The sequence below is a fragment of the Aythya fuligula genome, chromosome 1, assembly GCF_009819795.1.
Source record: "Aythya fuligula isolate bAytFul2 chromosome 1, bAytFul2.pri, whole genome shotgun sequence".
Lineage (NCBI taxonomy): Eukaryota > Metazoa > Chordata > Aves > Anseriformes > Anatidae > Aythya > Aythya fuligula.
The window spans coordinates 23,862,989-23,879,402 of NC_045559.1; the positions used below are offsets into that span (position 1 = coordinate 23,862,989).

At 39.4% G+C, this 16,414-nt stretch overlaps 1 protein-coding gene across 2 annotated transcripts in view; it reads left to right on the plus strand.

Moving 5' to 3' along the window:
* The window catches only part of CADPS2 (calcium dependent secretion activator 2), a 315,329-nt gene that overhangs the window by 60,853 nt on the left and 238,062 nt on the right, over positions 1-16,414 (plus strand). For both annotated transcript variants that reach the window (XM_032193226.1, XM_032193218.1), the window contains exon 2: positions 3,146-3,259. In XM_032193226.1, coding sequence (XP_032049117.1) covers positions 3,146-3,259 — 114 coding nt within the window. The remainder of the gene's footprint in view (positions 1-3,145; positions 3,260-16,414) is intronic.

Consider the following 16,414-nt stretch of genomic DNA (forward strand, 5'->3'; position numbering starts at 1 on the left):
GACATGTAGTAATGTTAAAATACTTTCATGTTTACTTGTGCTTTTTAATTATTTTTGCTGTACATGGTTCTTAGTATTAAAATGTGGGCATGGAGACACTGACAGTAAAGATGTAAAGAAGTACTTGTGAGGGACAGAATGCAAAGGTCTGTCATGTATGGATTTGTGCAGATACCCTTGGTGTCCTCATCTCTCTTCAGCTGTTGACCAAGATAGACAACTTTAAAGTAACTCAGCTGTGGAGTGGTTGAGCTGTTAGCCTGTGTCGAGGAGTTGGATGTCACAGAATCACAGAACGGTTTAGGTTGGAAGAGACCTTAAAGACCATCTAGTTCCAACCCCCCTGCCATGGGCAGGGACACCTCCCACTAGACCAGGTTGCCCAGAGCCACATCCAACAAAGTGTTTAAAGTCTTGAACAGTTCAGGGATGAGGCATCCACAGCTTCTCTGGGCAACCTGTTCCAGCACCTCACCACCATCACAGTAAAGAATTTCTTCTGATTATCTAAGCTAATGTCTTCCACGGACACTTCTTTCTCCCTGTTGCTATTATGATTCCAACACAAGCTACTAATACTCTAAGCTTATGTTTTGTAGACACATTTGGCTGCAAATTGAATTGTGTTAATAAATGCATTAAAAGTGACCACCGCCGACAACAACAAAGTGAGAATTCACAGTGGAGTCAATATTCTGTCAAATGAAAAAACAGAGGACCTGTATGCTGCAGTGGGCTACTATAAATTATTCGGTGTCTTGGCAGTTAACACAAGTGTATCTTTACATATGACAGTATGTGGGACCTGTAAAATACACTTCAGATTGTCCTTAGCAAAGTGTAGCTCTTCATATTTTTCCACTGGAATTAATATTTTTTAGCTTTGCAGAAGAACTTTATTCCCTACACATTCAGATTTCACACTAGAACATCAGTAATTTAAGAAATGTACAATAGTCCTCAAATGCCATTCAAGCCCTGGAATTACTTACTACCTGAAATAATGAATATGAAAGCCATATATAAATATTTTAAAGGCATTTCAGTTTGCTGAACTATGATGGTTAGAAATGAGAAAGTCAGAATTAAATTTATATTTCATTGCCTTATTCATAATGTTTTTGTTTGATATGTGGGTAATAGACAAGCAAATCACCTAAAGAATGAAGTCTGCAAGCATGAAAACACATTTCCATAATTGCTTTGGCAGGAAGCCCGCGTGTTCGAGCGGCAGAGCTGTGAATATTCCATAGGACGAAGGAGCTGGGAGCCTAGCAGGGGTGCACCGGCTGTGGGAAGGGTCAGCTCTGTCTCGAGTCCCCTGCGAGAACAAGTGTGTGTTTACCTTTGAACAAAAAGCTCGAAACATCTTTAATGATTTGCGTTTGACGACATCTCAGCTTGTCTAGTACCTTCAGAAGACAGGAGAAGAATAAGGAGAGTTGAATGAAAGGAAAGACCTGTCCTGCGTATCTGGGAATAGAGTTAGGTTGCCATTAAAGCAGTTAGCCTTTGCAGTGCAGATTGTGCACAAGGAATGGATGTGTTGGGTGGGTGGATAGATGCCTTTTTTGTGCACGTGCAGACATAAAACCAGTACTCCTTGCATTGATTTTTAGCTAGCAGCGGTGCGCACTGGCAAGCTGTCAGAGCTGCCATGCTGTTCTCGAGAGAAACTTCTCCAAGTCACAGCAACCTCTGCTGAAGTTTGCTTACCTCAGGGGGAGGCCTTTTCTTCTGTAGGGGTTTCCTGGGGCTTGTTCTGCACTGCTAATTGTTTAGGTAAGATGACGAACAGAACTGTCATCTATTTTCAACTAGTTCTTTTTTTTAATTTTTATTTTCCAAAGGCATAGTTTTTGTCTTTGCATTGCTGCTAACTGCATTTCACCATTTCTTTCAGAGGATTTCTCATATTGTTTAGATGATATCTGTACTATTGTTTTCTGTGAAAATAGAACAGCTTTTGGTTTTGCATTTAATTTAGGCACAATTTTCCAGTAAATTGCTATGTTTCATAGAAATGCATGAACTAGCAAACTTTATATATGATGAAATTTTTCCTTTGATTTGAAGGATATCTTTTGATATGAAGGTTGTCCAAGGTAGGCACATCATGAGGATAACAGTAATTTTGTTGATCCTTTAACAGTGTTGTAGTTTAAATGGCTTCAAAGCACTGACACTAGAGACCTGAAGTTCTAAAGTTTCCAAACTTCCTTCAGGTGTTGAAAAGTTCTGTAAGAAACAATGACCCTGTCGAGGTAATGCTATTTGTTGCAGGTTAGCCAATACAAATCGAACTTTTTGCCCTCTGGAAAAGATATTTTCAATTTCTGGCTACACATTTATTTATTTTTTTCTAAGCAAAATATGGGAAAGATGAATAAGCTTTTCAACCAGTTGTGTTTGTATTTTTATAAAGTTAAATGTAAAGTTCAAAAATGCTGAAACAAAGGCTTTACATTAATTTTTAAATTCTGGGAAAGCAAAACAGCTATTTTTAATTGTTGCCTGGTTATATTGTTATGTTAGTGGCAGTCCCTTTTGGTGTGATTTTCTAACGTCTTGTGGATTTGATGAGGAGAAATATCATACAGAATATTTCAAGAGTTATTTTGAACCTTGGTAGAAGGCCTGTGTCAGGATCCCTAAAGAGCTTTCAGATTTTGCTTTTTCCCATAACATTAAACTAATAAAATGTCTTGATTGCAATGTTTAGTTGTGCAATATTCTCTGTTAAGGGTCTGTTTTCAAATGCGCTCAGCTGAGATAAGAAATCCACCGAATGAAACTTGGTATCTGTCTTGGAAACTCGTGGCTGCTGTTCCCCCAGGTTATTTGTTTGACTTGGTTTGTGGTGGTGTAATATCAGTGCCCAAAAGTGCATATACTTCATAATGAGCATGTTTAGTCCATTTTCTTTGCAGGGAGCATACTTGTTAGACATGCTGATGGTAGTACTGGGATCACTCCAAAATACGGAAGCATCTCCACTGTTTTTCAGTTGGAGCTGGCTGGCTGTTGAGCCCCTGACTTTTTTTTCCACTGTCCATAGCTTCCAAGAGAGTATAATACTGCATATTTTTCTTTTGAGGCTGATTCCATTTGTAACTGTTTTCCTTCCCTTCTTTGTCTTACATAGCTCAATAAACAACAGCTACAGACACTGAAGGAACGTTTCCAGGCCTTTTTGAATGGAGAGACACAAATCGTAGCAGATGAAGCATTCTGCAATGCTGTGCGAAGCTACTATGAGGTAAGTTGTATGCTTTGCTTTCTGTATTGTTTAAAGGAAGTTCATAGGATCTCTTTTAATGCATATATAAGAAAAGGAATTTTAAGTTTCAAAAACTGTGAACTTACACACCTTCTAGAAACAGTTTCTTCCTACTCCAGTTTTGCTGCTTTAGAAGTTGAAATCCACTGCCTGGGCACAAGAGATAAACTAAACTGGAAAATATCCACTCAGTTTGAAGAAGGAGGGGAAAAAAAAAAAAAAGACAAAACGAAAAACCCCTGGTGCTAAAAATCTTTCTGACAGTGTTTGATACAACCAGGCACTGCTATCTTTATCTCCATATGTCTAAGTTACCTCTTTTAATCAGCGCTTCAGTTGTAAGTTACCATCTTGAGAAATGCATCTTCTGATTTCTAGTTACCATGCAGAATTCTTGGAGAGGAGCCGCCTGTTCCCTTACCAAAGCATCAAAGCTTTCAGCATGGTTGGGCCAATTCTCTCCTTCTGCTGTGGCTTCCCAGGGATGTTCTGTGACTACCTCCACCAGTGCAGATCTTCAGATGTGTTTTTAATTGCCTAAGGCACAGGTGCTGTTCCAGACTAAGAGGACAGTTCACTGTCCTCTTTGTTACATCAAGAGCATACAGTTGGAGAATTTATTTCCTGCTGTTAGCAACAGGCACCATGAATTCATTTGTCTAATGCAACTCAAACTTACTCAATGAATCTCAAGGACTGTGTGTTAAACCTGCGCTTATTTTGAAGGGTCTTCCATTATGTTTCACTCCACCACAGCTTTTTGAAATTTCTTAGCTTTTTTTTTTTTTTTTTTTTTTTTTTTTTTTTTTTTTTTCATGTAGTATTTAGCCTTGTTCTCTGCCAGTTAGTCTTTGCTAGTAAATGAAACTTTTCTTCATGGAGAAAAAGATTTAACTGATGTTCTAGCTTGCCTTTATCTACATGAAATTAAGTTGCACACACACACACACACACACACAAAAAAAAAAAAAAGATAGGAATGGACAAATGGGCTCTCTGTTATACAGAAATATGAAAATTCAGCATGGCTTTCTCCAGAACATGGTCTGATCGGTGGTAATTGCAATGAAAAAAATCTCATAAAAGAACTTGTGGAAAGGATGGGAATGGGTCTGATTGAGTTACAAGTCTGTGGGTGAAACATGAGAATATGAACGTTCATGAAGTTATATGTAGGGGTTCAAGAATGGTTTTGGAGTTATTAGAAAGTAATCCTTTTTTCTCTGTAACTGATGAAGAAACTAAGGTTGGAAAGAAGGACAGTTTGGAAGATTTTGCATTATGAGGATGTTTCAAGATGCTAAATGTGGGAGAATTTAAATATTTGTTTACTTTCTTTTGAAGAAGCTGTGGAAGAAGCTTGATGTGTTAGAGGAAGTACCCTGTTTTTTGGGAAGGGTGTGTTAGTGAATAAAAATGATTTTAAAATAAATGCTTAAATGGTTACTGTCCAGATAATCTCATTAACGAGAGACAAAAAGTAGATCTTATTTGGACTAATGAAGAACCAACTTTTAGTGAAAAGCTATACTTAATAATCATAGAATCTTTCAGTTTAGAAAAGACTTCTGAGATCACGTAGTCCAACCTTTAACTTGGTACTGCCAAGTGCACCACTAAGGTGTGCTACTAAGCTCTACATCTACACATTTCTTGAATACCTCCAGGGATGGTGACTCCACCTGAGCAGCCTATTCCAATGCCACACAACCCTTTCAGTAAATAAACTTCTCCATAAAACACAATCTAAACCTCCCCCGGCACAGCTTGAGGCCATTTCCCCTCATCTTATCACTTGGTGCCTGGGAGAAGAGCCCGATCCCCACCTTACTACAACCTCCTTTAAGGTGATTGTGAAGTACGTTAAGGTCTCCCCTGAGCCTCCTTTTCTCCAGACTAAACATCCCCAGCTCCCTCAGCCACTCCTCATAGGACTTGTTCTCCAGACCCCTCACGAGCTTCGTTGCCCTTCTCTGGATTCGCTTGAGCACCTCGATGTCCTGCTTGTAGTGAGGGGCCCAAAACTGAACACAGTATTCGAGGTGTGGCCTCACCAGAGCTGAGTACAGGGGGACAATCACTTCCCTAGCCCTGCTGGCCGCACTGCTTCTTATGCAAGCCAGGATGCTGTTGGCCTTCTTGGCCACCTGAGCACACTGCTGGCTCGTATTCAGGTCCCTTTCTGCCAGGCGGCTTTCCAGCCACTCATCTCCCATCCTGTAGCGCTGCTTGGGGTTGTTGTGCCCCATGTGCAGGACCCGGCACTTGGCCTTGTTGAACTTCACACAGTTGGCCTCAGCCCATCAGTCCAGCCTACCCAGATCCTCCTGCAGAGCCTTGCTACCCTCGAGCAGACCAACACATGCACCTAACTTGGTGTCACTATAAATAAAAAAATAAATAAATCCTAGTCAAATGGACCAGCCAAATTCTTCAGCTATTTTCAAACATTCACCACTTTTCATTCTCTACGCAAACCTTCTAGATATCCTGTTCTAAACAAAGACTTCCAATGATCTTTGTATTATTATCAAAACTGCTATGACCCCTACACTGGTGGGATCTTGAACCAGTATTAATACAGTGTGTGCTATCTGCCAGCCATAAGTGGATGCACTGTAGTTTCCTTTTTAATTCCACAAACTCTGTTTTTTCCCTGATATTTTCTTCCAGATTTTCTCAGCAATTTCCAGTTGTGCAGATTGAGCTGGCATATCCAAGTCATTTTTAATTCCTTATTAGGTTTGTGGTAGATAGTCACCAATATTCAATGTTAGATTTAATAAACATTGCAACGGTGGAATCCAGCTGGCCAGGAGACTTGATTCAAGCTAGTGCTCTTCTTTCGCAGTGCGCTTTAATCAGCTTCAGTGCATTTAACCACATATTTTCTTATTATCACTTGTTTCTCTTGTGCCCTTTTCATTTGCTTTGTTATCCATTTGTTGAAAATATTAAGGTCTACCACTTTGTGTGTTCAGCTAATGCTGTACTCCGATGCTTCCTCATCTGTATGTCTTCCACATATGATCCAGCACATCTCCTGTCTGGTGACGTTTGTTAGTAGCTTGAATTATGGACATCTCGCTTGTTTCTGCCATGCAGCATCTCATCAGCTTCAGTATTAATTTCCTTATACTTTAGTTGCTGAGCTACAGTTCAATTTTATCTGACATGGAAGGAAACAAATACGTGGTCTGCACAGTAATTATTTTACTCTGAAAATGATTAATTTCCCTTTAATCTTATTCAGTAGTCATGGTTTGAGACTTATTACTATATTGCTTGCAAAGCCAAGCTAGTCTCATTACTGTAGGTGGTTTTCTGCACCCAATTCTTTAACTTTGAATGTGAAGTAGAAGGTTTGACTTGGGTATACGACGTAAATCCTGTATCACTCATTCAGGCTGATTCAAGTCCTTAAAACTGTTTATAATTACTGATCTTCAGAATTTTTTCCTCTTTAAGAATCTAGGAATAAGTCCTAGGAGTTAGGAACTTATTGTAGTTCAGTCTTTGATTTATTTTCTAAAGGTATTTGCTGAAAGATTAATTTATTAAATAAATATATTATTAAATAAATAAATACATACCAATTTCAGTATCAATTTCTCTGTGTTACAGTCAAGATTGTGTTGTACAAGTCATGCTCAGGAATACTTGGGAAGATTGGCTCTGGCTAGTTTTGCTTTATCCTGCAACATTCGTCTCTTCTGAAAAAAAAAAAATTGTCTATTCGGGCATTGTTTTCCATTTATTGTGAAATTCAAATAAGAAAACGATTCATAGAAGTTGCATCAACTTTTCTTTAATTCTCCATAAATGGTTATTTTCCTATTCTGTATAATTCCCTCACCCCTTCCCCCGGCCCCATGTCATGTTTCTCTGAAATTTAGCATGATTCCTTTCCATATAGATGTATGTGTGTGTAAAATTAAGCTATTTTCTCTTCCCTCCTTTTTGTTAGAGAAGGTAAAGAAATGTTTAAAATCGTTTCTGTAATCATTCAGAATTAACACAGTTGTCTTTTTTTTCTCATTTTCTGTGTGTGTGTGTGTGTGGAAAATTCCATTACAGACATTGAGCCAGATTCTAATCGGCAGAAAATCAGATGTTGGTGATGCTTTTTGGATAAAGAGAGAAATTCAATCATATGGCACTTTATTATGAGTAATTATATTGGACGCACTGCTAAGTGTAAAATTAAGTGAGAGAGGAATGTATGAAATAAAGTATTTCTTTTCATATTTTGACCCATTTTTTTAAAGGGTAATCTATAAGGTTGTAGATATGCTTCCATATTCTTGCATGTTATTTCATAAAGGTTAGAAAATGTTTTTGTTCAGTGCCCTAAGAGGTTTGTTCACCATCTAAGAATTTAGCCTAAGTTATATACATACCTGTCAAACTTTTGCAGTATTGATTCTTCAGTCTTGAATGTATGTAGTCTTAGGTGTGAGTAATGTACGCGCAGAGAACTCTAATGAATGTTTGAAATAGCGTAAATACTTTTTCAATATTATAATGATTGCATGCCCTTAGGTTATCAACTCTCTGCTTAAAGCATTGTGCAGCTGCATGAAATTGTACTTACTGATGTTTTTCCTGTTTTCTTGCTTCTTCATTTTAAGTATGTGGTTCCAAGCCATAATTACTGCATGCTGGGTAAATCTGAATGTTAAATGCAGGTTCTGTAGCAGTTAGCACTGAGGGTTTTTCAGAATTTAAAATCAGACCTAGTTTGACTGTACGTATTGGCCTGTGATCATATTTAACTTAATTTCTTTTTAAATTCAGATGCTATAGTCCTTGGCAAATTAAATTGTTGTCTGCTGCAGCCAGGCAGTAGGAAAGAACTGAGGTGTGGCCATTAGCTGGAGATCAAAGAACCAGGAGATGGGTGTGCAAACCTAGCTAGGGGTCTGTAATCCCTGCAGGAAGCCTGGGAGGATTGAAGAAAAAAAAAATAAACAAAAAGTGGTCTGAACGTAGAAAACTACCAAAATCACCAAGAGAGAGCAGAGGTACCATGTCTAGAGCTTTCTAAGTGATAAGAGAAGGGAAGTCCCTGTCGTGGTTCCGCTCGAGTGGGCAGCCGAGCTCCACCACAGCCGCTCTCTCACTCCCCCTCCTCAAAGAGGAATGGGGAGAAAATATGTGAAAAGGGCTCAAGGATTGAGATAAGGACGAGAAAATCACGCAATAATTATTGTAACGGGCAAAACAGACTCGGCATAAGGAGATAGTAAGATTTATTGCCTACAACTAACAAGCGAGAGAAGTGAGAAAACAAAGGGAAAAAACCAAAAGCACCTTCTCCCCCCATCCACCCTTTTCCACCTCCTCCCCCCGAGCGGCGCAGGGGAACGGGGAATGGGGGTTATGGTCAGTCTACAGCACTTCTTCTCTGCCGCTCCTTCTCGGTCACTCTCGTCCCCTGTGCTGTGGGGTCCCACCCACGGGATGCAGTCCTTGATGAACTGATCCGGCGTGGGCTTCCCACAGGCAGCAGCTCTTCCAGAACTGCTCCAGATATGGGTCCGTACCACGGGGTCCATCCCTCAGGAGAAAACTGCTCCAACCTGGCTCCCCTACGGGCAGCAGCTCCTGCCAGATCACCTGCTCCTGCGTGGTCTCCTCTCCACGGGCTACAGGTCCGGCCCGGAATCTGCTCCGGCAGGGGTCTTCCACAGGCGGCAGCCTCCGTCGGTGCAGGGCCACCTGCTCCACCGCGGTCTCCTCCACGGGCTGCAGCGTGGAACCCTGCTCCACCGTGGTACTCCATGGGCTGCAGGGGGACATCCTGCTTCACCATGGTCCTCACCACAGGCCGCAGGGGACTTCTGCTCCGGCGCCTGGAGCACCTCTCCCCCTCCTTCTACACTGACCTTGGTGCAAGGCTGTTCTCCCACTCCCTTGACTCTCCCGGCTGCTGTGTGGCGCAGCGTTTTTTCCCTGTCTTAAATATGCTCTCACAGAGGCGCAAAACAACATCGCTTATTGGCTCGGATCTGGAAAACAATGGGGCCCTTCCCAAACATGGGGCAGCTTCTAGATCTTTCTCACAGAAACCACCCCTATGGCTCCCTGCTACCAAAACCTTGCCACGTAAACCCACTACAGTCCCTTCCCTTCCCTTCGAGTTTTTAAGATCTGCGGAGAAAGGGAATGAGAGAAAATTATATATAAATAATCCTATCCGCATCTACCAGTGTAGATACACCTGTTGATAACATCCCTACTTCTTTATTTTGACGAAACTATATGGACGTTTAGAGGAATCATGAAAATGGTTTTCTTCCTTTAACACAAGACTGGTTGTTTGGCCCATAATGGAATCCTGTGGTAATGTGACAAAAGCATTGGTTATTCTTTGCATTTATCCTTAGAAAAGGATGAATCATGTTTGTTAGAGCTTTTTTGTTTGTTTTTGTTATGAAGGCATTCAGGTGTTGAGATTTGGAAAAAAATTGAGGATTTTTGTAAAGGCAGGAGTGAAGCAGTGATGCCATTTCTGCCTATAATTATGGAAAAATGTTCTGAATGTTCTTGTATGTATGTCAAAGAAGTGAGGGGCGAAAGTATTTCAGCAATGAAACTGCAGAAAGGAAGTAGCTTCCTGAACTAAGTGGTGTTTTGGCTGCTTTTATGGCTTAATATCAGCTATTTTCAGTACGCAGTTTTCATTCCAGGCAACAAATGGCATAGTTGGTCCTGATGAATATTTCAGGGATGAAGATGACCCTAAAGGAACTAAAAAGCAGTCATTAGAATCAAAACACAGCACACACAGAATAAATAGCAATTAAATGTTAGAACGTTCTGTTTTGATGCTAGCAAGGCAAAATAATGGAATCAAGAGATTAAACATTTATTTAAATACATTAGGATGAAAATTGTAGAAGTGAACTCGATTTTTCAGGGCATAAATTCACTGATTTCTGCTTTCATTTATTTTTCTCGAAAGCCATAATTAGCATGTATATTTAGATATATTGAAAGGCATGGGCTTTTTGTGTTCTTTAGATCCTCTTCAAAACCTGAATATTAGAGCAACGTGGGAGCTATTGGTACTGCCTCATTTGCAGGAAGCAGTTTCCACAGTATCTTTTCTGATGTTAACTTCAGCATGATCTGGTGTTTTGCCTTGTGAGGGAGCCTTTCAACAACAAATGCCGTTATCAGCACTTACACGGTTTCTTCCCAGATGTTTTAAGATTTGACAAACTTCAGCTCAGAGCGATGTTGGCGTGAGGGCTGTTATTTCAGAGGGGCTGTTACAGGGCAGTTCTCTGAAAAGCTTTTCAGAAATGTTTTTGGGCCACCTTCAAGAACGAGGCACAAAGAAGGTTTATGTAGGTCGTCCCTTCCGTTGAAGAAGCTCCAGTGCCTTCGGTGTTTTGGATCAGCAGCCACAACTGGGTGTGTAATGGAGATGGCTTCAGTGTTAGTCTAATTATGTTCCTTAGAGAATTAAGGGGACACAACAAATTAAAACATACTTAATTTATGTGATCCAGACCATTTTTGTACTCAGGAGAGATTGACGAATTGCAGGCTCTGTGATGCGCTGCCTTCACTTTAGGGGCTGCTGTTATGTTGCTTGTGTCAGTGATGAAATCCTTGCTTCATGAGCAGCTACACCTAACTATGTTCTCTGTCTTTTCAAGGGCTGAGCATCCCATTTTCATTTCCACTTGCATGGTGCCAGGGGAGCAGAGGATGTGCACCTGTGCAGAGTGTAATTGCTGGCTGTTGAAGCAGTGTCTGTTCAGTCTCTTTGGACACTGATATTGGAGGATGACCATCGTTAATTTGACTGAGGATGCTGTACAGTTTTCATATTAGCATTACCAATGCAATTAAAGCAGATCTGTATTTCAAACTTCCAAATGAGGTAGTTGAGGGAGGGAGTGCAGTGCATTAATTGTGCCTATCTCAGCTTTGCAAGTGGGTTGTGCGGATAGGAGGAGAGCAAGAAATGGCTCATTGAATTTAAATGGAAAAAAAAATACAGTAATGGCATCCTTACTGTTTATTTTTGACCGCCGTTGTTCCAGGCAAATAAGGAATACCTTGTAGACCCGACACTGCTGCATAAGTAATTACTGTTAGGTTGTGAGGTATGTCTCTACTGTAGTGAGCAGCTTGTGACATTATTTATTTACTTGTTTAACAGGTATACAGCATTTGCTTAATAATCTAAACAAACCAATTAGAAAACCAAGAATGGCTCAAACTGTTACACAACAGTGAGTTTGGTCTCCACTGCTTAATTATTTTTCTCCTAATCCCAGGGCTGTTTTGCTGTGTCTCAAAGGAAAACAAAACTTATCTGGACTTTAGTTTTGCAGAGTTAACAGGACGTTACTTGGACTATACACATTTTTCTGAACTGAAAACAAAACATTTTTTTCAGCTAGCCTGATACCTAATAAGACAAGTGACAATATAACATCAGTGCTGCAGGAAACTTGAAGGAGATGCTCAAATATTTTTCTCTTTTTTAATTTGTAAATCATTACTTGGAAGGATTTTTATTTCTTTCACTAGATGATCAAACAATAACAACTCTTGATCTTCTTAACTTAACCCTCCCTCTGTCTTCTCAGTGATATTTAAAAATTATGCCAGATCTCAGCACAGAGCTGACTTTAAGGCCTTTTGGAAGGTGAAAGTCTACTGCAAAATATTTCAGTAAGAGATTATACTAATGCCAATGAACTTTCTTTTGCCTTCATAATTGTCATGTCTGTTGCATGCTCCAGTCAGCAGTATCTCAGGGACTCTAAAATAATGGAGAGCAATCGGACACTTTTTTTTCTCTTTTCAGCAGTCAAACAAGTGTTAGCTTATCTCTGACTTGCTTCCTTTTTCTGTGACCAGAGGAAAGCACGTAGGTTAATGTCAGTAGCATCTGTTCAAAGTGCCTGAAAATAAGATGAATGACAATTTCCACAAGATGCCTATAGATTTCTGTTTCAGCCAAAGTCATTCCAACCGGTGTCTATCTCTCTCCACTATGTAGGTACTGGAATTTTCTTGCATCATTTCTTCAAGTTTCAAGTATCAGTAAGAGATATACTGTATAAAGTTGCCATATTTTTGTAAATATCCATTCCACTGAATAACAAGCAACTAGTACCGAAAGTATTAATTTGTCTTAAAAAAACAAAAAAAACAAAAAAAACAAAACACAACACAAACTACCTACCAATGAGTAAACAAATAATAAAGGCAAAAACCTCCTGTTTTTCTATGTCATCATATTGAAATTTTAGGACTCATATTTACTTTTTGTATTATTTAATTTATTCTTAGATTTCTAGATGATGGGGAAAAATAACTGAAATTTGCATATTTTGATTGAGCTTGTCTGTTCCCATTTTACTTTGTGATAGAAAGCTTTACCTGTCAAACCCTTAGAGATGTGTGACTTGTCAAAATCTCTTAAACTTTGAAGTAATGTCTTGGAAAAGAGGCATTTTGTTCTTAATACCGAATTGATAATCTCTGAGTAAGCCAATCTAGAGGGAATGTGGCAAAAAGGGATAAAAAAGGTCAGTGAATGCATGGCTGAAATCTACAAGTCAGTAAATGAGAAGTGAGGTTTTAAATTCACACTGATCTCTCTCAACGGCATTTCATTTCTGTTCTATTACTAATTACAAAGGAAGACAGCAAATGCTCACATCCTGAGAAATGTGAAAGCAGGATGCAGATGATGATGTAAATATTTTCTTAGTGATTATTTTCAGGCTTTGATTCATCTACGTTTCCCACTATAGGATATTGCTGAAAAGCCAAATTAGAAAATTTAGAGATTCTTGTCAAGTTTTTGATTTAGTGAAGTAAGCTTTGTAGTGCCATAGAGGTGGCTTTTTCTATTTTATGTTGCCTCAAAGAGGTTTTACTCCTCAGAGAGCAAGAAAGAGGTCTTTGCGAAGCTCAATCCAGGCATAAAGTTGTTATCCACCTGAGATTCTCACTTACCAAGAAACAACGTTACTTAAATGGAGCACATGAGGAGAAATAGATTACCCAGTCTGTTCCAGTTAGTAAATACCTGTGTAGGGCAGTGCTAGTGAACTATAGCTACCTCATTAAGGAAACTCATCTTTTTTCCACCTGGCCCTTCCATCAAACCATTTCCCCTGGTTTCCTAGTTTAGTTTTTCTTACTAACTTGAGCTCATTGCTTTGCTTGCTCTTTTTCCTTTGTCTTAAGTGAATCTATCTTATGCCTACTTAGCAAAATAAGAACACAGACCAAATTATGTATTCTTAATCTGTAGTAAATAATTGATATTCACCCTTTATTATGGTTCCTGTTTGGACCTTTCACTTTTCTTATTTCCATATGGGGCTTCCACAGATGGCCCCAAATCCTGGTGTGGTTCTGATATTTTGTGCCACTTTGTTTACTTGTTTAATAATTGTTTAGTATGTTTAATTTCTCACACCCAGCGAGGTGATGGTCCTTACCGATGCTAGTGATTGACAGGAACATATTAAGGCTAATGGAAAGAAACAAGGATTCACAAGCGACCATGCCAGGAAAGAAAATACGATGGGCCATGGAACTGCATGTGCAAGGTACAGGTATCTTAGGGCAGCTCTATGCAGAGCTACCCGGTTTTAACACCTCACTTAGCTTCTGCAGGACATGCTTGTGTCTGCCTGCTTGTCAGCATGTTGTCATGGAGGTGTGCTCCAGCCTTCAGAGCCAAGTCCTGCACAGCTCTCTCAGTGCCAGTGGCTGGCTGGACGCATGTGGCAAGATAATAAAGGCAGTGCTGCTGCCTTGTTTTTTTCCTCTCTGAAATGAAATAAAGTGAAAAGATGGATTGCACATCTCTGCATCTAAATTTGTAGATTCATATGGTCCTAGGCATACATATGATGTATCCATATTTTCTGTTCTCATCTTTTCAGCAGTGATGGCAAAATAAATGTTGGGATGCTGACCTGCGGCATGCAAATAGGCCAGCATTTCCCAGCCACAAAGTTGCAGCTGTGTACTTGGGACTTGTGAGCGTTACGTAAATTTCAACGATTTCCCTCAGTTTAGATTGTGCTCATGCTGGTCCTCACAGCCCAGGCACAGGAAAATAAATAATCTCCTTGGGATGAGACTGATGGTTTTTTTTTACATTTCAGTTTTCTGTTTTTGTTGTACTTTTCCAAAAATTAGGAAAGGCTCTCCTGTAAGAGCAGCAAATATCCTTTATTTGTATGTGTTCTCTCTCCAATTTCACTGTGATAAACACACAGAGCAAATAATGTGTTATTCTGCTCACTGTATGCAGATATTCATGTAGCAGATCCTTTCAAGTCTAAGAATAAGTACTTTAATTGGAGATCAGATTTTATTTTCAATGAAATGCTACATTTTCTCAGACCTTTCTTCCTGACACACCAGAAATTGACCAGAAATACATGCTTTTTTCCACATTTTGAATCCGTTCACTTGTAAGTCTTCTATAATCTTTCTTTGAATATAAGCATTAGAAGGAGTACACTTTTTTGTCAGTTTATATATGTAATTACATTTTGCTTATTTGGTCTTTTAGCAGTTCCTTTCCTCAGTTTATGTCCAGACAGTCCTGAATGCTGTGACAGAACTATGTGGACAAATTGCAGGCAGAAGTTTGTCCTAATGCTGCCCTCTCTCTTTTTTGTTGGTTCTCCCTGAATGCAATTCAGTTTTTATTGCTTTCAGAATTATTTCCTCTATAAGTAGCTAAATTAAACGCAAGCAGAATGTAACAACGCAAAGTTAATTGCCTAGCTCTGTACTGTTTGCTCTTGCACTGCCATAACCAACAGTGACACGTGCAGTGCGAGCAGTACTGAAATGCCCGCGTTGAACCCTTTTGGCCTTGCTCTGTCGTATGACCTCTCTGCACCTCCTTCCAAAGCTGTACTTCAGCAGTTTCTTATTTAAGATAAACACACAAATTAGAAAATATTCTTTTTTTTTTTTTTTTTTTTTTTTTTTTTTTAAACCATTAATTAAGAGGCAATTTTGTAGCTTTAAAATCTAACCTTTTTCTAAAGGAAAATGAGTTGCCTTTTTATTTGGCTTTTGAACTTTGGGTAGCTCAGCAAAAAACAGCAGAAAACTGAACAAACCACAAAACCAAATCTTGTGGAAAACTACTTTTTTAAAAAAGGCAATGAAAAATTTCAGATTTGCCAAACTTAATAACACTGAGGAAGCACTACTGTGTCCCAAAGTCCAAGGAATTCAGTATCCATTTTCAGATATTATCAAATAAAATAGGGTGTCTGATGAAAAATACCTAAACAAGGGAGATCCATGTGATAATTTCTCTTCTTTCTATCACTGGTATCAGTGTAAGGTGTTTGAACAGTTTTTCAATTTTATCTTTCAGCAAAGGGAAGAGCTTGCTATTACTGTGTTCATATTCTGTGCAGGCATTCTTCTGCAGGCTGAAAATAAGACTTGCTAAAATGTTTGCCTATCTCGGTTCTCCAGTTTCTTCGAAGATTGTTTTTGGGACTAGGAAGGAAGGATATGGGTGAAGTTTTAGAAGCCCCATAATCTAAGCTCCAGAGTAAATTAATGTATTTGTACTTACTGTCGTGGGGAGCTGTTCTTAGTTGCAATCCATCCATTCCTTCTCTACTTCTGTTGGGATGGAATGATGGACATACAGAAGTTAATATTAAAATACAAACTGTTTTTTCTTCTGGACAGTGGCATTCTGTCCTAACAACTATATGTTTGACTGTGTAAAGACCAAGTAGAGTGGTCCTTGGGACCCAATAACTGATATAATTTGTGTAGCTGGAAAAAAAGTTCTTTTGAATTACAGGTTCTGATCTGAGGCTTGCAGTAGTAATTGGTGATTGAGCCCTGTTGTCTTATTTCAACTCTCAGCCTTCTGACCATGCTTCAGACATGCAACAAGTACATCTGAGAAAATGAAACAAAGGAACAAAAGGAAGTGATGGAAAATGAAACAAAGGAACAAAAGGAAGTGATGCTTTCCATTTAGCTCCCTCTGCTTCTCTGCATGCTTGGATTTGATGGGTCTTCTGTGCCTTGGTCCTGGCAGGGGGCTCAGACAGGAATAAGAGCGAGCGTGTGTCTTGAATTGTGCTGGGA